The 26,078-nt window shown below is 42.5% G+C and overlaps 1 protein-coding gene across 5 annotated transcripts in view; it reads right to left on the reverse strand.

Annotated features, from left to right (window-relative positions):
• Window positions 1–26,078, reverse strand: part of celsr2 (cadherin, EGF LAG seven-pass G-type receptor 2) — a 363,567-nt gene that overhangs the window by 60,836 nt on the left and 276,653 nt on the right. For all 5 annotated transcript variants that reach the window (XM_072278658.1, XM_072278655.1, XM_072278659.1 and 2 more), the window contains 5 exons: window positions 15,944–16,110; window positions 9,770–9,955; window positions 4,889–5,002; window positions 2,841–3,015; window positions 160–301 (listed from right to left, as the gene is read on the reverse strand). In XM_072278658.1, the coding sequence (XP_072134759.1) occupies window positions 160–301; window positions 2,841–3,015; window positions 4,889–5,002; window positions 9,770–9,955; window positions 15,944–16,110 (784 nt within the window). The remainder of the gene's footprint in view (window positions 1–159; window positions 302–2,840; window positions 3,016–4,888; window positions 5,003–9,769; window positions 9,956–15,943; window positions 16,111–26,078) is intronic.

Consider the following 26,078-nt stretch of genomic DNA (forward strand, 5'->3'; position numbering starts at 1 on the left):
AAAGGTCCACCCACCAGTCACCACTAAAATGTAAAGCCTTTAAAACAAAAATATTTGATAATGTAATTAATTACATTCAAAACAAGACGCCGATGTTAAATAGACACCTGGAGTTTAAGAGTCCAGCTAAGACAACAATGTAACTTAGACACTGCTTACTTGGTTTCGCAGTACTGCCCAAAGTAATTTGCCGTGCAGTCACAAGTGTAGCCATGTGAAGAACTGGGCTTACGGCTACAAACGGAGAGATGTTCGCAAGGGTTGAGGGAACAGACATCTTTACATTCCTCTCCATAATAACCTGGAAATTATTGGAGATTTTACATGTTTGCTTTCATAGTTAGAAAAAACAAGCTCATTCTACATAGAATTACGTGGAATACACACATCAGGGAATTACGATAATTGAGTCAAGCATTTATATTACCCCATGCAAGCCTCCTCCTTCTTCCAATCACTTCCATCAGTACAACCGTCAATTCCCTTCTTCATCATATGCTAATCCATGCTCCACCTAAATGTATTCATGCTATTCAGTCCGAATAACAATAAATTCCATTTTCTCAGTGCTCTTCTGAATTCCCTGCTTGATTCCTAGATGATTGATATCTTCCAGCTGTGCTCTTTCTGACAACCTCTCAATGTCAACCCCAGTAAAGCCTTCTATAATTATGAAAATAATTTCTGAGTCATACTGAGGAATGGAGGACTGTGGGGAACTGACACAGAAGAGGAGCTGGGACCAGGCAGAATGGCAGGGCAGACTCGAGGGCTGAGTGGCTTACTCCAACTCCTATCTTCTTGTGTTCTCAGCAATCATTTTTTAAGAGCCAGTTCCATCATGGGCATAATCCTCATCCCAACAAAGAGGGACATATTCAAGAGGCGGTGCCTCACAAAGCTGGGATCCATCACTAAGGATGCTCATCATCCAGGACATGAATGCTTCGTGTTATTACCATCAAGGTGGTGGTACAGGACTCTGAAGACTCACACTCAGTGATTCTCGGAACAGCTTATTTTCCCTCCGCTATCAAATTTCTGAAAGGTCCTATGAACACTACCTCATTAATCCTATGTTGGTGCTAGTTAGTTTAGTAATTCATATGTGTTTATGTGCCTGCACTGTTCTGCTGCCACAAAGGAACAAATATCACACCATATATCAGTGATAATAACACTGGTTCTGATTCTGATCTCATCCATTCACCCTTTCCTGAAAATATATACCACTGGTTTCATTTCTACAAATGTACTTCAGCGGAAGATTACAATATAAAAAGATATTCCAGCAGTGCATAAAGTATTACTGCTTAACTGGTAATAAAAGCATAAGGTTTGAGGTGACTTTGAATGGAATCAGTTTCTACTTGGGTACTAGAGAAAGTTACTGTTACGGTCATTTTGTAATGTATTTCTATATACTTAAGAGTACTGCGTGTATTTTGCCTCAAAACTGCCTATAGTTCTGTAGATTTGCACTGGATTGTAACTCATTAAAGGTGCGACATGGTAACTGTAATCTGTGGCGCTACATCAAATACAAGCGCTGAATCATCAGTTTACAGCAATGTAACTAGTGATTCACAATTTTATCCTTAGAAACAACTTCATTCTGAGGTTCCCATAAATGGACGATCAAAAGAAACATTAAACGACTTTACATGAATTTGCATTACGCTGTAAAAGATTTAAGTGCATTATTAAAAAGTTCTGATGAATCTGTTCCAAAATAGATCAACTACAAGATAAGAAAGAGTTGTTTTTTTAAATCTCTTATTTGCCTTTTATTCTGGTAATATGATTAAATGTTAGATTAGGAAGATATATAGAACTATCAGTGTGGATAGGCAATTCTTGAATTTATCATTAATAAGCAGCAATGGATTAGGAATGAAAACAGAACTTTCAAGTTCCAGATTTTATATTCATCAGTTAGAAGTACAAAGTTAGATTTGTTTCTATTAATCAATCTCTTTACTGCACTGCTAGAGAAATTCCTCCCCATTACAATTGTAAATGGGTGACCCTTTTTCCCCAAGGCAATTCCTGCACTTCTGTAGCCCCATGTTAAAAGAAAGCAGTCAATGAGAATTCACTGTTGTCCATTTCGGTGAGCTGCGTCTCATTCTACTAAACTCCAGTTAATCAGCTGAAGCTTTCCACATTATGCAATTATTTCATATCTGGAATTAATCTAATGAAAATTCTCTACACTGCCTCCAATCTGTGAACAACAGGAACCAAAACAAGCAAAAGAAGGCACTCAGATCAATTTCATTGAGCAAATAAAGCATTAATCATACATGATTGCTTTCCAACCAATGATGGAAAGATAAATGTATGTGCTTAACATTTACATTATTCAGTACAAAAACATCTTTCCTTTTCAAGTATTTAAGCTAACATAATGCAATATTATTCTTTGGAATTAAGGCATCTCACCAGTCAAGGGGAGCCGTAACCAATTAGATTGGACACTTGGGAGTTTATAGAACATTCTTCAACAGAATGGGATTATTGTAAATTGGTGGCTGATGGTTGGTGTGGACTAGGTTGGCTGAAGGACCTGTTTCCTTGCTGTATAATTCCATAATTCTTCAAGTCAGTCATTTATTGAAATTCAATACCAGAGAATTTTAGTGAACATGTGCCACACTTTAACCATTATTCCAAACAGAAATGTAACAACATAATGATACCCATATGTTCAACAGTTCTTATGGAAACATTTCTAAAGACCTCAGGTGGATGGTCTTTCAGATGTGAAATGTGAAGTATCCTTTGATTGCTAAGACCTACGGAGCTTCTGATAACCATTACTGGATCATTTTCCTTACCTGGGTCACAGCTACAGGAATAGCTATCCCAATCGTCACTGCAGTAGCTGTTTGTAGGACATGGACTGGAGTCACAGGGATCGGGAATGTTACAACCTCTCTCCACGTTTACCTTCTCGGCGTGGTTTATATTCAGGGCCACAGCTGTGAGTGGCGTCTCACCAATTCGAACCCCCTGAGGAAGAAACACCTAATTTTACAGCAGTTCACTGAGGCAATCAACTTAGGTGCGTCTGCATTGGTTTAACATCACTTTCTGCTCAGAAGCATTACAACTATATTTTGCTTTCTGAATTTCCACACTTGGAACCACAATAAAATACTGGTTGCATTTAATTTTAGCAGCAGTTGGAACGATAATTTTGATAAATAAAACCAGCTACTTAAGGAAACTTAAGACCATTGCAGCCTCCTCTAATTGGTGAGACCCACTGTAAATTGGAAGACTGCTTCGTTGAGCACCTTCATTCCATGTGCCAAAAGCAGAACTTCCCGGTAGCCAAACATTTTAATTCCAATTCCCATTCTCATTCTGGCATGTTGGTCCATAGTTTCCTCTTGTACCATGATGAGGCCACCCTCAGCGTGGAGGAGCAACATCTTATATTCTGTCTGGATAGCCTCCAACTTAATGGCATGAATATCCATTTCACCTTCCAGTAAAAAAAAAATCACTCCCCCTCCCCTTTTCTTCTATTCTCCACTCTGTCCTCCTACCTCTTCACCTGCCTATAACCTCGTTCTGGGTCCCCTCCTCCTTCCCTTTTTCCTCTGGTCCACCCTCCTCTCCTATCAGATTTCTTCCTCTCCAGCCGTTTACCTTTCCTACCCACCCAGCTTCACCTATTACCTTTCTAGCTATTCTCCTTCCCCTCCTCACACCGTTTTATTCTGGCACAGTTCCCCTTCCATTCCAGTCCTAAAGAGGGGATTCAGCCTGAAGCATCAATAGTTTATTCATTTCCATAGAACCTGCCTGACCTGCTGAGTTCCTCCAGCATTCTATATGTGTTAAAGAAACTAACTTACATAGCCATATAATTCTATTCGAATCAAGCGATTTAGTGTAGCAGTATTAGGAGTGCAACACATATCTCCCAAATAGACACAATCTGGTTTTATTTAACAGGAACACATGCACTTCTAACAAGGCCAACTCCTTTTAGATCTGACAGGTTATCAAATAACAGTATTCCAACATACAAGCAAGAACTGGGCAAAAACACATACTGTATGTGCACTTAACACTAATTTTGATACCTAGGGAAATGTGAGCAGGGACATAAGCTCCTTTCACATTTACACCTATTTGAAGCATCCACTAATAGTGAATAAGAGTTTAGTGTTCCACTATAATAACTATTTTGAAAGGTCTAGATAGAGTGGACATGGAGACGATATTTCCTATAGTGGGGATGTCTACAACCAAAGGGTACAGCCTCAGGATACAAGGGTGCCCCGTTGGAACAGAGATGAGGAGGAATTTCCTTAGCTAGAGGGTGGTGAATCTGTGGAGTTCATCGCAACAGCTGTGAAGGCCAAGTCGCTGGGTACATTTAAAGCAGAGGTTGCTAGGCCTTGATTAGGATGAGCATCAATGTTACATGGAGAAAGCAAGATCAAGAGGGATAAAAAATCAGCCATGATGGAATTGGTGGATCAGACTCAAAAGGATGAATGGTCTAATTCTGCACCTATGTCTTATAGTCTTAAACACAATTGACTGACTTTCTAAACATTGCATTTGAACTTCCATCTGGGGCTTTCAGGTGTACAGGAAGGCAAAGAATTTTTTACCTTTTGAACCTGAGCAAGGTTGACCCTTTGCCAATTTAGGACTCATTGTCATCAAGAGGGTAAATCTGAAATCTTCTTGGTTTCCAGTCTATATGGTCCAGTTACCTACCAAGTTGTCATGGGGAGCTTTCCATTTGGTATGATAATACTGAATGTTTCATAATATATTTATCCATGAAGAAATTAAAAAAATGCCTGAAGCTGACTCCATGGTATACCAGAGGTAGCAATCATTCTGTTCTTTGCTATACCTGCATACATCCTCGAAAGCCATGAAGTATACTGCCATCATTGCCTGGGACTCCACCAATGCTGATCATTTTTAGCTTCAGCCCGTGCAGTTCGTTACCAATTTCCATCGTGGTCTGTGAAATAGATGACATCAGCATTCAGTGCACAAGTCGTTACAAGAGCTGGGTTTTTAAAAAAAAAATCTGTGTGATTATCAGTTTTTGTTACTCTTCAGCTTCTATTTCCAGTTGACCGTGCTCAGATGTTAGCTACACATTGTTTGATACCAAAAGGGCATTCATAAAACCTGCCGCATGGCGCCATTCCAGTTGACTGTGTTTGCATTGGGATACATGCCATACGATGTGCCAGAGGTTTGTTTGTTTTGATGACTTTCAGGGTGCGACATAACAAGAAATAGGGCAATTAGAGATTGAACGAGACAGGTTACATGGAGGTGTTCCAGGTATTAAAAAATCTGAAAAGTTTTCAAACACTCAATTGTTCTGTTATTAACACTGACATAGGGGAACATTATATTCTACTCTCACTTCATTCAGTGCCAAATGTTTATTTATCTGCAAGGCTAAGCTCCTACTTGTCCGATCCAATGTGCATAAACACAGGCTCTCCCCAGGGCTGTGTTCTTTCACCCCTCCTGTTCTCACTTTGTACAAATGACTATACCTCCACAGACAAAAGCTTTAAAGTCCTCAAGTTCGTGGATGACAGAACTGTAGTTGGTCTCATCTCTAATAATGATGTGACTCGCTATCAAGGAGAGGTAGACTATCTTGCAGCATGGTATGCTCATAGTAACTTGGAGCTTAATGCTATTAATAATAGACAATAGGTGCAGGAGTAGGCCATTCAGCCCTTCGAGCCAGCACCGCCATTCACTGTGATCATGGCTGATCATCCACAATCAGCACCCTGTTCCTGCCTTCTCTCCATATCCCTTGACTCCGCTATCTTTAAGAGCGCTATCTAACTCTTTCTTGAAAGAATCCAGAGAATTGGCCTCCACTGCCTTCTGAGGCAGAGCATTCCACAGATCCACAACCCTGTGTGAAAAAGATTTTCCTCAACTCCGTTCTAAATGGTCTATCCTTTATTCTTAAACTGTGGCCTCTGATTCTGGACTCCCCCAACATCAGGAATGTTTCCCGCCTCTAGCGTGTCCAGTCCCTTAATAATCTTATATGTTTCAATCAGATCCCCTGTCATCCTTCTAAATTCCAGTGTATACAAGCCCAGTCGCTCCAATCTTTCAACATATGACATTCCCGCCATCCCTGGAATTATCCCAGTGAACCTATGCTGCACTCCCTCCATATCAAGAATGTCCTTCCTTGGAAATGTCCTGAAATGTTCCCTGCGTTGGAAATTAATGGTCAGGCTGTTTCTGTGGTCGAGTCGTTCAAATTCCTAGGGGCTACCATTACCAATGCATTGAAGTGGAGCAAGCATGTTACACTCATCACGAGGAAAGCTCAGCAGAGATTGTCCTTCCTACTCCAGTTTAGGAAACTTAACATCTTGGGAAGTATACCAATGAGTTTTTACTCAACTATAATTGAGAGTTGGCTGGTGGTGTAGTGGCATCTGTACCAGACTTCAAGGCAAGTGGTCTCGGGTTCGAATCGGCTCCTTACATAATTTCCATCCTTGCTCAGTTGAGCGCTGAGCTAGCAACTGGGCTCATTTTTTAAAAACACAGACAAACGCCAAGGAAATGGCAAAGGTTTCTGGCTGATGCGCCACAAGGCGTGGAGAGGAACAACAGTAATTGAGAATGTTGTGACCTCCTCTATCACTGTTTGGTTTCCCGCTGCCTCCTCCCTCTCCAAGTACAAGCTGTAGCGGGTGGTCCACTCAGTGAAGAATGTCATTGAACAACCTGTTCGTCATCAGAACAGAAAAAAAATACTGCTGACTCCACCAAACTAGCAGTCACCTATTAAAATAATTGCCATCAGGGAGACTCTACAAGTCCATCACCACCAGGACCACACATCATCTCCGAAGCTTCTTTCCTGTAGCTATCCAGCTTCTCAACAAAACTCACTCAGGCATAATATCCTAACTGTCCCTGCACAACATCCTGCTCTCCTTGTTCTGTTTACAATTATTTAGTCTGTTCATATGTTCACATTTATTTAAGTTTGATTATTGACATTGGCACTTGTGATCGTTCTGCTAGCTAGTGATTGCTTATGACTGCACCATTGCCTTGTAGGTTGTTGGTTGCTATTGTGTTGTCTGTTACGGTATTGTCCTGTGTTTTATGCTTGGCACCAAACCACAATCAATTTTGGTATGTTTCACATACTGGTGATTCTGATTCTGATCTTTTAACGAGCACAAACATTAACTTAACATTTGTAAAATTCTCCAATGTGGTTGACTAATATTTTCTGATTCCTTTCTGGATATTGATGAATGGAGAAAGATTTGGCAAATATTTCTGCCCTCTTTCTAGGAATAGAAAGCATTTACACACAATGGTCACTTTAGGAGGTACACCTGCTCGTTAATGCTAGTATCTAATTACCAATCATATGGCAGCAACTCATTGCATAAAAGCATGCAGACATGGTCAAGCGGTTCAGTTATTGTTCAGACCAAACATCAGAGTGGGGAAGCAATGTGACCTAAAGTGACTTTGACTGTGTAATGATTGCTGCTGCACTATGTGATGGCTTGAGTATCTAAGAAACTGCTGATCTCCTGAAATTTTCACACACAGCGGACTCCAGAGTATACACAGAATGGTGACAAACAAAACATTCAGTGCGGGGCAGTTCTGTGGGTAAAATGCCTTATTAATGAGAGAGGTCAGAGGAGAAAGGCCAGACTGGTTCAAGCCGACAAGAAGGTGACAGTAACTCATATAACCACGCATTACAACAGCAGTGTGCAGAAGAGCATTCTGAACGCACAACACATCGACCCTTGAAGATGATGGGTGACAGCAGGAGAACACCACAAACATACACACAGTGGCCACTTTATTTGGTACAGGAGGTATCTTATAAAGTGGCCATTGAGTGTACGGTCAAGACTGAAGCATTACCATAGAGAGATGAGAAATCAGATCGGGAACACTCTCTTACCTCCAAAAGAAGGCAGGGAGCATGTAATAGTCAGAACAGAAAATGGATGAGCATTGTGGAGGAGGGAACCTGAGCATAGGATGAAGGGAAAAAGCATAAACGGGGAGATCAATTGTAGCTCCTTTTGCATGGGTGATTGAAGGTTTTTTTTGTGTGCAGGGACACACAATTCAAAAATATGCGTTCAAAATGCACACTGATCCCAGATGATAAGGGTTTGGTTCCCGAAGACATTTCACCAAATGCCAAAAAGAAAGAAAATTACGGAATTTTAAATTGACAATATGACCTAATTTCTTTCCAATTTTTTGTCTGTGTCTGCTCCCGGTTGAAGGCCGTGTGGATAATGATCTATCAGTGATGGCATTTTTACCATTACATCACCCCACTGATCATTTCTCATACGTAGTCCGGAGACTACAGTGCTACTTGATAGTTAATAGGGTGAGAGCTAAGCATCTCCTTCCTCAGGGCATGTGCCTGCATGCAAAACCCCTGTTTTGATTGGCTAATGATACTAGTTTCAGAGATCCTCCTAGGAATCCCCATATCGGGATCACTCAGGCTAACTTCAATTGTATATTATCTCCTCAGAGAATTCTGGCAAACTCATTGTGGGCCAGGAGTTTAATACTGAGCTGGCATGACCTATACTGTGGGTGGCAGAGTGGTTAGTGTAACACTTCACAGTGTCAGCAACCTGGGGTCAATCCTGCTGCTGTCTGTAAGGAGGTTGTATGTTCTCCTCATGTCTGTGTGAGTTTCTTCTGGGTGATCTGGTCTTCTCCCACATTACAAAGATCTGTGGTTAGGGTTAGCGGGTTGTGGGCATGCTATATTGGTGCAAGAACATGCCGATGTTTGCAGGCTGCTCCCAGCACATCACATCCTCGGACTGTGTTGTTTGTTGGCACAAGTGATACATATCACTGTATGTTTCGATGTGACAGATAAAGCTAATCATAAAAATCTTAATTCGTAGCCCAGTTCCAGAAAGCAGGTGTATATTTCTTGTTGAGACATTAGAGATGTCCTTGGGAGTGGCGCAGTAACATACTGGTTAATATAAATCTCTACAGTACTAGCGATCCAGGTTCAATTCCTGCCACTGTCTGTAAGGAGTTTGTATGTTCTCCCCATGACATGGGTTTCCTCTGGGGGCTCTGGTTTCTTCCCACAGACCAAAGACGTTCTAATTGGTAGGTTAATTGGTCATTGTAAATTGTCCCATGATTAATGTAATAGGCATTCATTAGTCTCGTGAGACCATGGATTTGCGCCTTGGAAGGTTTCCAGGGCGCAGGCCTGGGCAAGATTGTATGGAAGACCAGCAGTTGCCCATGCTGCAAGTCTCCCCTCTCCACGCCACTGATGTTGTCCAAGGAAAGGGCATTAGGACCCATACAGTTTGGCACCGGTGTCGTCGCAGAGCAATGTGTGGTTAAGTGCCTTGCTCAAGGACACAACACGCTGCCTCAGCTGAGGCTCGAACTAGCGACCTACAGATCACTAGACCGATGCCTCAGCCACTTGGCCACATGCCAACGCGTCCCATGATTAGGCTAAGGTTAAGTCAGGGGTTCTTGGCAGCGCAACTCTAAGGGCCAGAAGGGCCTATTGCGTGCTGTATCTATCTATCTAAATAAATAGATAAATCAGCAAGCAAGCATATAGATGGTAAGATTTATTTATTTGTAAATTACAGGAAGTTATTTATAGACATGATTCGAACCCAATTCAGTTTATTTCTTCACTAACTTAATATCTTATGCTTGCAGTCATTACCTGATGATGCCCATAGTCTATTGACATGAGAACTGTGTATTTGGTCTCTTTTCCATTTTTGGAACTTCGAAGCTCTAGCTGCAAATGGTGCCAATCACCATCATTCACTTTTAATTGTTCCATTGTCAGAGCTGTGACTTGGCTGCTCGAGCGATACACATTTAGCATCACGTTGCCCTCACTCAGCTGAAAAAAAGATAAAGATATTGCTGTTAAAAGTAGTGGATAAAAACAAGATAACATTTATCCTCCTCCAATAATAGCCTATTAAAAAAAAGGGCTGTGAAATGGTCATCATGTATGTGTAGGCAGGCGGATGCCCAAGAACATGAAGGATGTCCAACTTTGCACCTTGCTCCAAATGCTGGAAAATTTGCTCAAACCCCTCAGCTTCTATGGCGATCTGGGAAAGTGAATGACATTGCACTTTCCTAGGCATTGCATACAATCTAAGAGAAGTGGTTCAGATTCCTCCAGACGAAGCAAGAGGAACTAAACTGAGAAAGGATTTACAAAGGGTATTTTATACAAAGAATGCCATTGCCATTGGTCAGTTTCCTAGACGATGGAGTTTACTTTTTTTCTGGTGTGCATGTAAAGCTAATGGGCCAACAATTCATGAAGTTGGATGAAAATATTTTAGTGTTGTGATATTTAGCACACACTTGCGCACTGCGCAGTTCCCACATTTCCCAATATCACCTCTAGTCGAGTCTGCAGCTGCTATTGCATTGCTATGCTGACGGCTAGGAAATGAATCATTGCTTAATGAACTCTCTGTTCAGTAGTCACTGTATAGCGGCGAAACAGATGGCCTTTCAGGTGTGAGGTAACAACGGGGAGGGAGAGAGTGCATTCTCTAGTGTGACTGTAATGGACTGGACAGCTGCAAGGAGCCACAGGTCCTGGTGAGGTGGAGACTCCGTGAGGGACTGCAGATCACAGCATCAGTAAAGCTTGATGCCCTCTTGTGGAAGAATGCAGTATCTTTGACACTCTAGACTGGAAAGAAAGCCAATGGATAAAGAACAGAGTCTATAAGAATGGGTAACATCGAGAGGGACCTATCGGGAAGGCTATAAGGAATCACAGTAAGGGTGATTGCAAATCACTGTTAGAGTGAGTTTTATTTTGGATAGATGATTTAATTACACTTAAATGACTTCGGCCACCAGACTTCTATTTGACAAAGTACTGTGGATTGAATCCACAACAACGTGCTTCCTAAAAAGGTGTGAATACCAGATGCTTCTGGCGCCATGGTTTGACCAGATGCTGTAGTTTCGAAGGCATTATTATCTATACTCTATCAATATTAATTGTCTTCTATGTTAGCACATAAAATGCCAAATAAGTGTATTGTGGATTTAACTTGCATTCCTAAAGGCTGTGAATATCAACCCAGACATGTTGGCGTTGAAAGGAAAGGATGAATTCAGAAGGTGTGATGTTTGTATGTAGCTTCAAAAGGAAGCATTGTCTATAACTTTTTAAGTAGCGATTGCCTTTGTATTTAGCATATAAATATCGAGCCCACATTGGGCTAGCAGACCTTTCTACCAAATGTGTCTCCGTCTGTATGATGCCTGCTGTACCTTGTGTCGAATAAAGAAGCTGCTTTGTATCTACCAGTAACTCTGTCTCTCCAGTGATTTCATCCACGCTACAACAATCACAATAATTATTGTTCACCAAATTCTCTAAGAAAAGATTTCACTTGGAATAACATTTGAGAACCCCTTTCAGGTTGTAAGACCTCACATAGAACACAAATCTGAAGAATAAATGTTGTATGCCATTTTGCACTGGGAACATAATTACTGTGGCTCCAGACTGTAAAAGGATTTAGCTAATAAATTATCAGCAGTTCAATTTATGGCTAAGAAAATGAGTTGTTATTAAGTTATATACAGTGATAGTACCCAAAATTCCTTGGAGACACAAGACACTACAAATGCTGGCATCTGGAGCAAAAAAAAGGCTGCTGGAGAAACTCACACAAAATGCTGGAGGAACTCAGCAGGCCAGGCAGCATCTGTGGAAAAGAGTAAACAGTTGATGTTTCGGACTAAGACCCTACATCAGGACTCAGCTGGCTGTTTACCAGTCCCAGTGAAGGGTCTAAGCCCAAAATGTCGACTGTTTACTCTTTTCCATAGATGCTGCCTGGCCTGCTGAGTTCCTCCAGCACTTTGTGTGTGTTGCTTTGGAATTCCAGCATCTGCAGATTTTCTCATGTTTGTGACACTGGAGAACTCAATGGGTCAGGCAGTATCTGTAGAGGAAAATGACAGTTGACACTTCAGATCAAGATCCATCATCTGGATCGGTCAAAGGTAATGAAAGATCCAGATGAAACGTCAAGTGTCCATTTCCATTCCCAGATGGCCCCTAACACATTAAGCAGCTCATTTTTCATTTGAGGATTAAAGTATCTGTAACTCTTCCAGGAGTGATTACAGTAAATCTGTCTTTCCAGCCCAAAGCAAATTCCAAAGTGGCAGGAAGTGCACAAAATGTCTAAGGTAAAATCAGAGCCGTTTCAAACATGATCGTTCCAGATCCTGTGCATTGTCTTGTTGGCTTTAGTTTCGTAACACCACACGATCTGAGTTGTTAAGAAAGATACATTTTGAAGCAATGTATTTTCATTCTTCGATAAAGCTAGCCTTTAAGAGTGCTTCACAGATAGTGATATTGCATTTGAAACTTCCTTTACAATCTACCTTTTCTGACCTCAGAATATCAATTTTGAGTTTTATTTTCTGAAAGCGTACTCTCTGTTGTAATGTAGTAAATTTCAGCAGCCAATGGTTACATACAAAGCTCCTAGTAATAACCAGTGAGATGAAGGTCAGTTGAAGAGTTTCGGTGATGATGACTGAGAGGTAACCAATGGTTAAGCCGTAGGGGTTTGAGACTTGATGGGCCAGGCAGCTGTGTGTGAATGTAGGGGTCAGTGGTTACTGATTTCCCTGCCCAATGACAAATCATAAGAATGAAAGGAGAGCAGGACTGATCCATCCAGCATTTGTGCCTGCTGATTTTCCACCTCAGCACATCTTCCCCATTTTTCATGATTCTTCTAACTCCAGAAATCCTTGCATTTTCAATGAGAAAACCAATTCAGCTTCCATAGCGCTGCAGAGTTAACCACACACAGAGGAAAGAAATCTCTCTTTCAAATAACCACGTGTACAACAGTGGCATGTAGAAGAGCAGCTCTGAACGTTAAACCTTGAAGTGGAAAACCATGAACATACACTCTGTGGCCACTTTATTAGTTACAGGAGGTTCCCAATAAAGTAGCCACTGAGTGTAGTCTAACAATCCACTTTTACTAATGTTCTCATGATGATAGTGCCAGAATACATTTTTTCAATGTATGCTAAATTATTTAACTATATATATAGTACTCAATTAGGACAGGATGCTCTTAATGGGAAAATTGGAAAAGGTAACAGGCTGGTGTAGACATGATGTTTGTTTTCATCCAACTAGCTGTAAAAACAAGTCTACCTGTTAGGGATAAAATCTTATGTCAACACATCAAAAGTAAGAAGAAATTTAACCTTGAGAGTGAGCAGAATTCTTGACTAGTTCTTTCAGGCTCTGAAGAGTGATGAAAAGAATTATTATATCCTCTTTCATGGCAACAATAATTTAATATAAAACTAATGAACAATTTGAGGAATATTCCTTCCTTGGATTTACAGTTCATTTGGTAGATTATTTTTCTCCAGTCAAATCACATTTTTGAAAGTTCCTTAAATTTCCTAGTGGAGGAAAGTTAACCAAAAGAACTATAGTTAGACATAAAATAAGGGATAGTGGCACCTTGGCAGTCATGAACACTTCTAATGGTACTTAAGGGCTTTTCTAATGGCTGGTTATTTGACACTACCCCCACACCAATTCATGACGCAGCCTTCACAGTTCATCCCACTGCATTACTGAGCTCCACACTGGGGCAGGCCAAAAATGCTTTTTGACCATCGTGTCAGTGGATGGATCCAGTTCTAGCAATTCATTTGATGCATCAGGTTTACAAAATGGCATCAGACAAAAGCACGTGAAGTTGTACCCTCCTCTGCTCTCTCCTTCTCTAGAATACCCAGCTGGATCTGATCTCCAGCCACTGTTCTTCAACCTTCTTGTCTCTGGCCCTCCAGCCCTCTCAAATGTTTATCCATGTTATAAAGCTGCTGTAAGGCTTCATAAACAGCAAAGCAAAAATATCCAGTTTACCACTTTCAGTAGTGCCCAGGCAGCAGAAACATCGAAGTGTTGACACAACAATTCGATCCTTTTCTTCCACAAATAGTTATCAAGGATTATTTAATAGTCAATCAAACAGACATTTCTGTTTAACATCTCATTCAAAGGTTGACACTTTTAACAATACAGCACTCTGATGGCAATGCATACACGTCACTCTTGATTAGGTATTTAAATGGCTCAGTGAATGCTTTCAGCACACAACTTTGACTCAGATGTAGAAGTGATACTGATCCAAACTGATTACCAATAGGTAAACAATTTATGAAAAAAGTACAGGATTTAACAGTTAGCAGGATATACAAATAAATATTTTCTTAAAAATACATATTCTGTTGTATGTGTTAGAGTTTAATATTAAATGAAAAATTACTGATATTAAATAATATATGAATACTTGTTTCAATGAAATACTGCCATCGTGAAACTTGTTGAAGAAGTTCTCTAATGCCTATTGGGGAATGTCCAATATCTTTTGGGGAAGGAGCAATTGTATGGGGGGAATTGGGTTGGAACAGGGTCAGCAGTCAAGAACATCATATCTGATGAGTTTTCCTTACTTCCATAACTGATTAATAGGGCACAGCCTCAGAATAGAGGGAACAGAGATGAGGAGTAATTTCTTTAGCAAGATAGTGGTGAATCTGTGGAACTTGTTGCCATTGCTGGCTATAGAGGCCAAGTCACTGGGTATATTTAACATAGAGGTTGATAGCTCTTGATTCGTCAGGGCATGAAGGGACAGGGGGAGAAGGCAGGAGACTGGGCTGAGAAGGAAAATGGAACAGCCATGATGAAATGGTTGAACAGACTCGATGGGCCAAATGGCCCAATTCTACTCCTATTTCTTATGGTTTTATGGTCCAATAACCTTTAATCTTGAGTATAATTCTAATACATTAGCACACTTTCCAATAGTTAATTTCAAAACTTAAAGATAAATTAAAATATCTGAAAAAAACCCTGAAATATTGCCCTATTCTCCCTAACCACCTGGTACTTCCATTTATTCATGTGGCAGAGTCGCCACCAGCAAAGCCATCATTTATTGCCTCTCCCTGATGTCCTTTGCAACAATTGGCTCCAATGTTTCTTCAAAGGCCAGTTAAAAATCCATTGTTGTGAGCTTACAGTCAACTGTAGCCACAGTTGCAAGGGTAAGATAGGCTGAGTGAGCTGGTGCTTTTCTCCCTGGAGTGAAGGAGAATGAGGGGTGACTTGATAGAGATGTACAAGATGATAAGAGGCATGGATTGAGTGGATAGTCAGAGACTTTTTCTTCCTCAGGGCAGAAATGGCTAATACAAGGGGGCATAATTTTACAGTGATTGGAGGAAAGTATGGGTGGGGGGGAATATGAGAGGCAAGTTCTTTACACAGAGAGTGGTGGGTGTATGAAGTCCCCTGGAGGTGGTGGTAGAGGCAGATACATTATGGGCATTTAAGAAACTCTTAGAACGGCATATAGCTGATAGAAAAATGGAGGCCTATGTAGGAGGAAAGGGTTAGATTAATCTTGGATTAGGCTAAAATGTCAGCACAATATCATGGGCCAAAGGGTCTGTACTGTGCTGTTCTGTTCTATGCTCCGTAACAACACATTTCCTTCTGTACAGAGCAGTTGTGAACCAGATTATGTCTTATTCATCTGATGGTGAGCATCATTGAAGCTAACATTTCAATTCCTGATCTATTTAATTAACCAAATTTAAACACACCACCCACCACAGTCAGTCTCGAATCATCCGCTTTGGCTTTTGGGTATTCGTTGAGCAATTTAGCCGCCAGATCATCGCACCCCCTCATCCCCTTTTCATTGATATTGGCATCCAGGATATATACTTAACCACACAAATAATTGGTAAAGTATTTTATGAAATGGATCAATTTACCAACCTGGATGCTGATGGTAGAGAACTGGCCAGCATCTGCTTGAATAAAGAGCCCATTTGCCTGTCGTGTACGGAACATCAATCCAATGTACCAGGGCAAAGTGATTGTGCTGACGAGATTACTCCATGAAACAAGGCTGTTACCCAGGAACCTCTGGGGATTTGCCATTACTAGAACAGGAGAAAGATCAGTTCATTACTGTATTCTTTTGGGAGACAGACATCAAATATTAACCAAACCAGAAAGTTATATTTCAATTTACAGTGCTATCAATTAATAATTAGCCACCTAAATAAATCATCAGATTTTTTCATGTATAGAATACGATATCTTGCAATTCTTCCCAGCTTTTCATAAAATGTAGCTTGAAACAGGGGAATAAAATTGTACGATACTCAATAATCAACAGAGTGTCATTCATCTTCACTTTACTTTAGCCTAAGTCTGTCAACATAAACTGGTGCACACCTCGTCTGTTCAAATAGAAGTATTGGGTAACTCCACTTCTTTAATTGACAAACTCATGTGAAGGGCCAAATTCACTGTACCAGGCACCAGACTTGAATAAATAAAAGAAGGGGTGAATCAGGTAGTAATTAGGTGCAATGTTATGTTTAGCTCCAACAGAGGTTTGCCAGCAATATTCTCCAGAATAATTTGTTTTGGAGTCCTCACAGATTTCTATACACTTCTTTTAAATTGGGACCTCTCCTCAATTTTCCTTCCAAAATTGCACTTACTTCTTCATGCTTTTAGACTTAAAATTGTTTTCATTTGTTCATATTTGTCTCATTTACTTTTGATGCAGGATCCTTCAGTATAAAATAAAAACATATAAGCATAAAAAGACACACATTCACATAGTGCACAAGTTACCAAGACCTGATACTAACCTAACCTGCAAACAACAACACACATAAAAGTTGTTGGTGAACGCAGCAGGCCAGGCAGCATCTGTAGGAAGAGGTGCAGTCGACGTTTCAGGCCGAGACCCTTCGTCAGGACTAACTGAAGGAAGAGTGAGTAAGGGATTTGAAAGTTGGAGGGGGAGGGGGAGATCCAAAATGATAGGAGAAGACAGGAGGGGGAAGGATGGAGCCAAGAGCTGGACAGGTGATAGGCAAAAGGGATACGAGAGGATCATGGGACAGGAGGTCCAGGAAGAAAGACAAGGGGGGGGGGGAGACCCAGAGGATGGGCAAGGAGTATATTCAGAGGGACAGAGGGAGAAAAAGGAGAGTGAGAGAAAGAATGTGTGTATAAAAATAAGTAACAGATGGGATACGAGGGGAAGGTGGGGCATTAGCAGAAGTTAGAGAAGTTGATGTTCATGCCATCAGGTTGGAGGCTACCCAGATGGAATATAAGGTGTTGTTCCTCCAACCTGAGTGTGGCTTCATCTTTACAGTAGAGGAGGCCGTGGATAGACATATCAGAATGGGAATGGGATGTGGAATTAAAATGTGTGGCCACTGGGAGATCCTGCTTTCTCTGGTGGACAGAGCATAGGTGTTCAGCAAAGCGGTCTCCCAGTCTGCATCGGGTCTCGCCAATATATAAAAGGCCACATCAGGAGCACCGGACGCAGTATATCACCCCAGCCGACTCACAGGTGAAGTGTTGCCTCACCTGGAAGGACTGTTTGGGGCCCTGAATGGTGGTAAGGGAGGAAGTGTAAGGGCATGTGTAGCACTTGTTCCGCTTACGCGGATAAGTGCCAGGAGGGAGTTCAGTGGGGAGGGATGGGGGGGGGGACGAATGGACAAGGGAGTCGCGTAGGGAGCGATCCCTGCGGAATGCAGAGAGAGTGGGGGAGGGAAAGATGTGCTTAGTGGTGGGATCCCGTTGGAGGTGGCGGAAGTTACGGAGAATAATATGTTGACCCGGAGGCTGGTGGGGTGGTAGGTGAGGACCAGGGGAACCCTATTCCTAGTGGGGTGGCGGGAGGATGGAATGAGAGCAGATGTACGTGAAATGGGGGAGATGCGTTTAAGAGCAGAGTTGATAGTGGAGGAAGGGAAGCCCCTTTCTTTAAAAAATGAAGACATCTCCCTCGTCCTAGAATGAAAAGCCTCATCCTGAGAGCAGATGCGGCAGAGACGCAGGAATTGCGAGAAGGGGATGGCGTTTTTGCAAGAGACAGGGTGAGAAGAGGAATAGTCCAGATAGCTGTGAGAGTCAGTAGGCTTATAGTAGACATCAGTGGATAAGCTGTCTCCAGAGACAGAGACAGAAAGATCTAGAAAGGGGAGAGAGGTGTCGGAAATGGACCAGGTAAACTTGAGGGCAGGGTGAAAGTTGGAGGCAAAGTTAATAAAGTCAACGAGCTCTGCATGCGTGCAGGAAGCAGCGCCAATGCAGTCGTCGATGTAGCGAAGGAAAGTGGGGGACAGATACCAGAATAAGCACGGAACATAGATTGTTCCACAAAGCCAACAAAAAGGCAGGCATAGCTAGGACCCATACGGGTGCCCATAGTTACACCTTTAGTTTGGAGGAAGTGGGAGGAACCAAAGGAGAAATTATTAAGAGTAAGGACTAATTCCGCTAGACGGAGCAGAGTGGTGGTAGAGGGGAACTGATTGGGTCTGGAATCCAAAAAGAAGCATGGAGCTTTGAGATATTTCCTGATGGGGGATGGAAGTATATAGGGACTGGACATTCATGGTGAAAATAAAGCGGTGGGGGCCAGGGAACTTAAAATCATCGAAAAGTTTAAGAGCGTGAGACATAGGTAGGAAGGGATTGAACAAGGGGGGATAAAACCGTGTCGAGGTATGCAGAAACGAGTTCGGTGGGGCAGGAGCAAGCTGAGACAATTGGTCGGCCAGGACAGGCAGGTTTGTGGATCTTGGGTAGGAGGTAGAAACAGGAAGTGTGAGGTGTGGGAACTATAAGGTTGGTAGCAGTGGATGGGAGATCCCCTGAGCGGATAAAGTCGGTGATGGTGTGGGAAACAATGGCCTGGTGCTCCTTAGTGGGGTCATGATCGAGGGGTAAATAAGAGGAGGTATCCGCGAGTTGTCGCTGTGCCTCGGCAAGGTAGAGTTCAGTACGCCAGACTACAACAGCACCCCCCTTATCGGCGGGTTTAATAATAAGGTTAGGATTAGTGCGGAGGGAGTGGAGAGCAGAGCGTTCCGAAGGAGTGAGGTTGGAATGGGGACAAGGTGCGGTGAAGTCGAGACGGTTGATGTCCCGTCAGCAGTTAGCGATAAAGAGATCCAGAGCAGGCAGAAGACCAGAGCGGGGTGTCCATGAAGAAGAGGAGAGTTGAAGACGGGAGAAGGGGTCATCAGTGGGGGTGGAAGAGTCCTTGCCGAAGAAATAGGCTCGGAGTCGGAGACGGCGGAAGAAGAGTTCCACATCATGGCGAATGCGGAACTCGCTGAGGTGTGGGCGAAGGGGGACAAAGGTGAGACCCTTACTGAGGACAGAGCGCTCTGCCTCAGACAGTTGAAGGTCGGAGGGGATGGCACGGATGAGAGCTGGGATCAGAGGGGGGAGGGGGGAGGCTGGGGGTGTCAATGGAGAGGGGAGGGTTGGGGTGAGAGGAAGATGGAGCCTCTGAGGACCCAGGAGCTGACGATGGGATCTGAAGGAGATGGAATTGCAGAGTATTGGTGGGGGAAGGGGAGGCGGGAGTCACAAAGCAGCACGTGAAGACCCGGCCTGGAGTTCAAGGCTGGAGTCGCAGTTGGTGGTTGCGCAATCACTTTGCACGTGTCCATGGTCGTTGCTGGAGTCCGGGTTTTGAATCTGCCCTGAGGTGTTGGAGCCGGCGAGATCAATGGCAGAGGCAATCTGAAGTTCATGCCTGCTAGTTTCATGGTCAGCAGGCTCTGGAGTCCGTAGATGTAGGATTTCATGGCCAGCAGGCTCTGGAGTCACCTAAACTGAATCAGCTCTGTCATCAGCACTGGCGCCCGTAGTTTGCAGGGCATCTTCAAAGAGTGATGCCTCAAAATGGTTGTGTCCATCATTAAGGACCTCCCTCCCCCCCATCATCACCCAGGACATACCCTTTCTCATTGTTACCATCAGGAAGGAGGTGCAGAACCCTAAAGACACATATTCAACAATTCAGGAACCATTTCATCCCGTCTACCATCCAATTTCTGAATGGACATTGATCGTATGAACTCTGCTTCATTACATTTTTTATTTTTATTTTTGCATTATTTATTCAACTATTTAATATGTATACTACTGTAATGAACAGTTATTATCTTTTCTATTACTGTGTATTGCATTGTACTACTGCTGCAAAGTTAAAAAACATCATGACATATGCCAGTGATATTAAGCCAGATTCTGATTATTTCTGATAGTAATTATTGACAGGAATGACCTTTCTCGTTTCAGCATTCCCTGGGTGATTTTCCTTTGATATCCTTTGTATGATGAGGAAGAGAGAAGATAATTTCAGGAAAAAAATTAATTCCACACTGCAAAGGAGATTATCTACATAAATACTTATAATTTAGAGCAGGTAATGGTGGCATGTATACATGCAGCGGCTTCTCAGGAGCCAACCAAAGGTGCTTTTTCCTTTGTTAAGTCTGTTTTTAATACATAGTAAGACTATCCTTGACTCCAATAATTCTGTGTACAGCAGACCCACCGGATCAGTGAGGTGCACATTATTTGGAATAGATAGCAGGGGTATCATAAGAGCCGGCCAGCTGTTCAGAGAAAGTGAGTTGGCCCATTTTTAGATTATGAAGACACGCAGTCCTCTTTTGTTGTCATTTAGTAATACATGCATTAAGAGATGATACAATATTTCCTCCGGTGTTGTATCACAAAACACAGGACAGACCAAGACTGAAAAAAACTAACAAAACCACATAATTATAACACATAGATACAAGAGCGCAACAACACTATAACTTGATGAAGAAGTCCATGAGCACAGTAAAAGTTCAAAGTCTCTCAAATGTCCCACATCTCACGCAAAGCCGGGGATTTTGAGGCCTTCCCTCCGGAAGATTCCCGACCGCGCAGTAACGACAGCAGCGAATGAGCGTTTCAGAAATTTTTCCAGATGTTCCTCTGTGCTTTCACGTCCGTCTCCATCAAATCAGAATTGCCCACGGCTCCTATTTAACGGATCCGATATAACTTTTCACCGGAGGGCTGCGCACGCGCAGTGCACTGCTCTCTCTCCTCCCACTGTTTGTTTGAGGGAATCGAGATGGGCTGTCAGGCCGAAGGATTCGCGTCGGACCATTGTGCTGTGGGATTCAAGTTGGGCCGTCAGGCTGAGGGATTCGAGTCAGGCTGCGGGGCCGGAGGAGGAGCTGGATTGGGTTTGGAAAAGCTGACCTGGGTGGAGATTGTACTGCCTCCTGCTACTCGGAGGTACCAGAGTTGGTACGTACGTGGCGTGTAGGGAAATCATAACTGATTGTCCTGGATGTTTCTTTTGCAATCACAAGACCCTGTTGGACATTGATTGCCCCAGGCCTGCTTCCCTTGTTTCCTGGGCAGACGGGCGGCGAGGCAGCAGTGTTGCATCGGTTGTAGAGAGGACTAGTTCTCAAGCCACAGGCTTGCGTTGTGGCAAAGCGTCCTGGCTTGCTTGGTGGTGGCCTCTCCCATCGGGTGCTGCCCTCCAGTGTCGGATCAGTGAAACTGCAGGCTGGAATGCTAGGAACCATCAATTTGAGGGACTTGTTGCTCAGGGTCTTGGACTAAAAACGTGTTTCCTTATATGACTATGTTCTTTTTTTTGACTTTCCCGCTATTTTGAATGCGTACATATGTTTTTTGCATTTTGGTCCTAGAGGAACGCTGTCTCATTTGGCTGTAACAATGTATGGTTTAAATGACAACTAAACTTCATTTCACTTGATTTGGTTTCTATAGAGCAACGTATATTGCCACAGTCCGACAATCTGACAGGAGATGACATTGTTGCCGCTGAGGTTGTAGAAGTAGTTCCTTGACAAACTGCGTCCTTTTGATTTAAAGTTTACAAATGTAGAAATGCGGAGCTGCAAGTCTGAAACCATCGGAATAATTCAAACACCCCAAAGACCAACTAACCTTTACCCCTGCTACAAGGAGCTCTCCCATGCAGAACTGCGCCATGCAAAGATTAACCGAGCTTTGAGCTTTCATGTGAGTGTAAGCCTGAAACTGGATTGGCCAATGAATGTCACTTTGCATTAATACATATAGGAAAACCTTTTGTCACTATAGTAACCCTTTACTGAATTAATTCACATTTGGAACATCATCACTGGGAAATTATAGAGCCATAGAACTGCTTGACCTTATCCTTTCAGATTTGATTCGAATTTATTACTGGAAGGACAGCAGTGCTTCACGACAATGGGTCACCATTACCTTCCCATTGGGAACAATACAAAAATCGTGGCCTAAGCAGTGATATCATTTACTGGAAAATGCATAAAGCCAGAAATTCCCTTGATAGAGGTCCTTTCACACATAAATTGTGGTTGCCAAATAGAGTGACTGGAGACTAGGGCTCCCATTCCACAGATGACTTTACACACTGCTGTCTCAAGCCTATTGTTACTTTGTTGATAAGAAATAATCAACAACTTCTAGCTGTTGAATCATGCAACAGTCAGGTAGAAGAACAAATGGATGGATGGATGGATGGGGAGAAAAGAGGCTACAGATACTGGAATCTAGAGCAACAATCAATCTGATTGAGGAAATCTCTCATTTCTACCCTTCCTTTATGGCTATTCATTGCCCCAATTCAGCCCACTGAGTCTGCTCTGCCATTTCATCATGGCTGATTTATTATCCCTCTCAACCCCACTCTTCTGCCTCCTCCCCATAACCTTTGATGCCCTTATGAATTAAGAACCTATTAGCATTCAATTTTAATATACCCAATGCCTCCACAGCCACCTAAGGAAATGAATTTCAGATTCACTGCCCTTTGGCTAAAAAAATTCCTCCTCATCTCTGTTCTAAAGGGAGATCCTTTTATTCTGAAGCTGTGGCCTCTGGTCCTAGACTTCCCCACTATAAGAAACTTCCTCTTCAAATCCACACCATCTATTCCTTTCAATATTCCAAAGTTTTCAATGATATTCCCTTTCAGTCTTCTAAACTCCTGGTGAGTACAGGCCCAGAGCCATCAAACACACCTCAGATATTAATCCTCTCATTCCCGGAATCACTCTTGTGAACCTCTTCTGGACCATCCCCAATGCCAGCACATCCTTTCTTAGACAAAGGGGCCCAAAACTGCTCACAATACTCAAGGAGTGCCTTTAGCTCCCCTTACACCTTGTCACTAGCATATATAACTCCTTCTATCTCTGAGTAATGTTTCAGGTTGAGAAGCCTTTGCCTGTTCTGATGAAAGGTCTTCAACCAGATATATTCATTCTGTCTCCCTTTCTGAAAGTGCTACCTGACCTGTTATATGTTTCCAACATTATGTTTTGCTTCAAATTTACAGCCAGCAGATATATTGCTTTTGAAAGTCAAAAAAGTCAAAGTAGTATTCATTATCAGAGCACATACAGTGCCTATAAAAAGTATTCATTCACACCCCCCCCCCACACCCCTGGAAGTTGACATTTTTTATTGTTTTACAATATTGAATCACAGTGGATTTAATTTGACACTGATCAACAGAAAAAGTCTCTTTTGTGTTAAAGTGAAAACAGATCTCTACAAAGTGATCTAAATTAATTACAAACTAGACAACAGGGTGACCCATTGGGGAACCCTTTGAGAGAAGGGTAGTGCAGTCTGATATTACCAGAATGAACATTAAACTTTCCTGAATGCTATTGGTATCGCTTTGCTTTGGAAACTGAAGTAGAAAACCTCAGTTTATTAAAGAAAAACAACACGTAGCAAAGCAAATATAGCTGCTCCTCATTTAATGAAGGACACTTTTGATGGCATCATTTCTGGATTATCTGCCACTCTTGTGCCTCTCGTTGTCATTCTGGAGACGTGCAGCCCTTTCATCCCCCGTCACTTTATCTCTTCTGCTGTTTGTCTCTGATCCTGGAGACATACATGCCTCTCCTCCTCTGTCTCTTCTTCTCTCATCTTTTTTTGTCCTGACTCTTTGATCCTGGAGTCATGCGGCCCTGGCCTCATTCGATTTTTGTTCTCTCCCCTTCCTTGCCACTTCCCGATGATGTTTGGCATCATCTCTTGGCCATAATGTCCCCCTTCCCTTTCCATGCAGCATAATTAGGCTGACCATTTTTTTTTACCCTAATACTGGATAGAAGATACGAAGCAGTAACATCAAAGGATGCTGATCATTTTTGATTATGTGGTTGCCGCTCTCCTAAGTGGACGTGATATAGTCACCGCTGTCCTTCGACTGCAGCAAAGGGTTTTATGGTTGCCTCAAAGTACGTCATTACAGTAAGATTTAATTATCTCTTATTGATGGGTGGCAGTTAGATCTGTCCCAACCCTGCACATGCTGATGGTGATTAGCAGAATGTGACCCTGTGAAATAGAGCTGCCCTGCCCTTTTGCTCCGGTAGGTGTTACTGCTGAAGCTGGCCGTGCGCATGCGTCAGGTTGTCGCGTCCCGACTTCCATGATGGCCGATTGGGTTTCGGGTGGAAGCGAGCCTGTTGATTTTTGGTGAACGAGCAATTTTATGCGAATATATAACCCTGAACTTTACCTGCATTCTGTAAGTTAGCGCATTTTAATTGGATTGAGCTGAGAAAAGTGCCGCTGTAATGCGCCACTTGCGCTAATTGGAGGTCACAAACAGAGCATGAGAGTTTTAGTAGTATATAGATATAAAACACAAACTAATTGCATAAGTATTCACCCCCTTCAAGTCAGTATTTAGTAGATGCAATTACAGCCTTGAGTCTGTCTCTATCCGCTTTGCACATCTGGACACTGCAATTTTTCCCCAATCTTCTTTACAAAACTGCTCAAGCCCTGTCAGATCACATGGGGATCCTGAGTGGACAGACCTTTTCAAGTGCAGCCACAAATTCTCAACTGGATTGAGATCTGGACTCTGACTTGGCCACCCAAGGACATTAACTTTGTTGCTTTTAAGCTATTCCATCCTGTGTAGCTTTGACTTTACGCTTGGGGTCATTGTCTTGCTAGAAAACAAATCTTCTCCCAGTTGCAGTTCTCTTGCAGACTGCATCAGGTTTTCTTCCAGGATTTCCCTGTATTTTGCTGCATTTATTTTATCCTCTACCTTCACAAGCCTCCCAGGGGCTGCTGCAGTGAAGTGTCCCCACAGCATGATGCAGCCACCACCATGCATCACGGTGTATTTTCGATGATATTCAGTGTCTGGCTTACACCAAACATAGCATTTAGTCTGAATGCCAAAAAGCTCAATTTTGGTTCCATCAGACCAGAAAACCTTCTTCCAGCTGACTTCAGAGTCTCTACATGCCTTCTGGCAAACTCCAACCAAATCTCCAGTCCTGCTAAAGCGTCTAAGCCCAAAACGTCGACCGTACTCTTTTCCAGGGATGCTGCCTGACCGCTGAATTCCTCCATCATCTTGTGTGTGTCACTTAAACCTACTGTGATTCAATATTGTGAAACAGTAAAACATTAAAACTTCCAAGGGGGTGAATACTTTTTATAGACACTGTACATATCACCACAAACAATCCGGCGATTCTTTTTCCTAGGGGCATAGTCTACAGAACAATAACTGTAATCAGGATCAATAAACAACAAACTGTTCAAATGCAGATAAAGAAATAGCAATCAATAATGAGAGCATGAAGTAGACAGGAGCAGAATTAGGGCATTCAGCTCATCGGGTCTGCTCCGCCATTTCATCATGGCTGATCCCGGATCCCACTCAAACCCATACACCTGCCTTCTCACCATAACCTTTGATGTCCTGATCAATCAAAAAACTATCAATTTTCGCATTAAATATACCCGCAGTCTTGGCCTCCGCAGCTGTCTGTGACAGAGCATTCCACAGATTCACTGCTCTCTGACAAGAAAAAAATCCCTCCTTACCTTCAGTTCTAAAGGGTCGCCCCTCAATTTTGAGGCTGTGCCCTGAACACCCCCACTATAGGACCATCCTCTCCACATCCACCTTATTTAGCCTTTTTAACATTCGGTAGGTTTCAATGAGATCCCCATGCATTCAGTTCCCGTGAGTACA

This window comes from Mobula birostris, chromosome 14, assembly GCF_030028105.1.
Source record: "Mobula birostris isolate sMobBir1 chromosome 14, sMobBir1.hap1, whole genome shotgun sequence".
Taxonomy (NCBI): Eukaryota; Metazoa; Chordata; class Chondrichthyes; order Myliobatiformes; family Myliobatidae; genus Mobula; species Mobula birostris.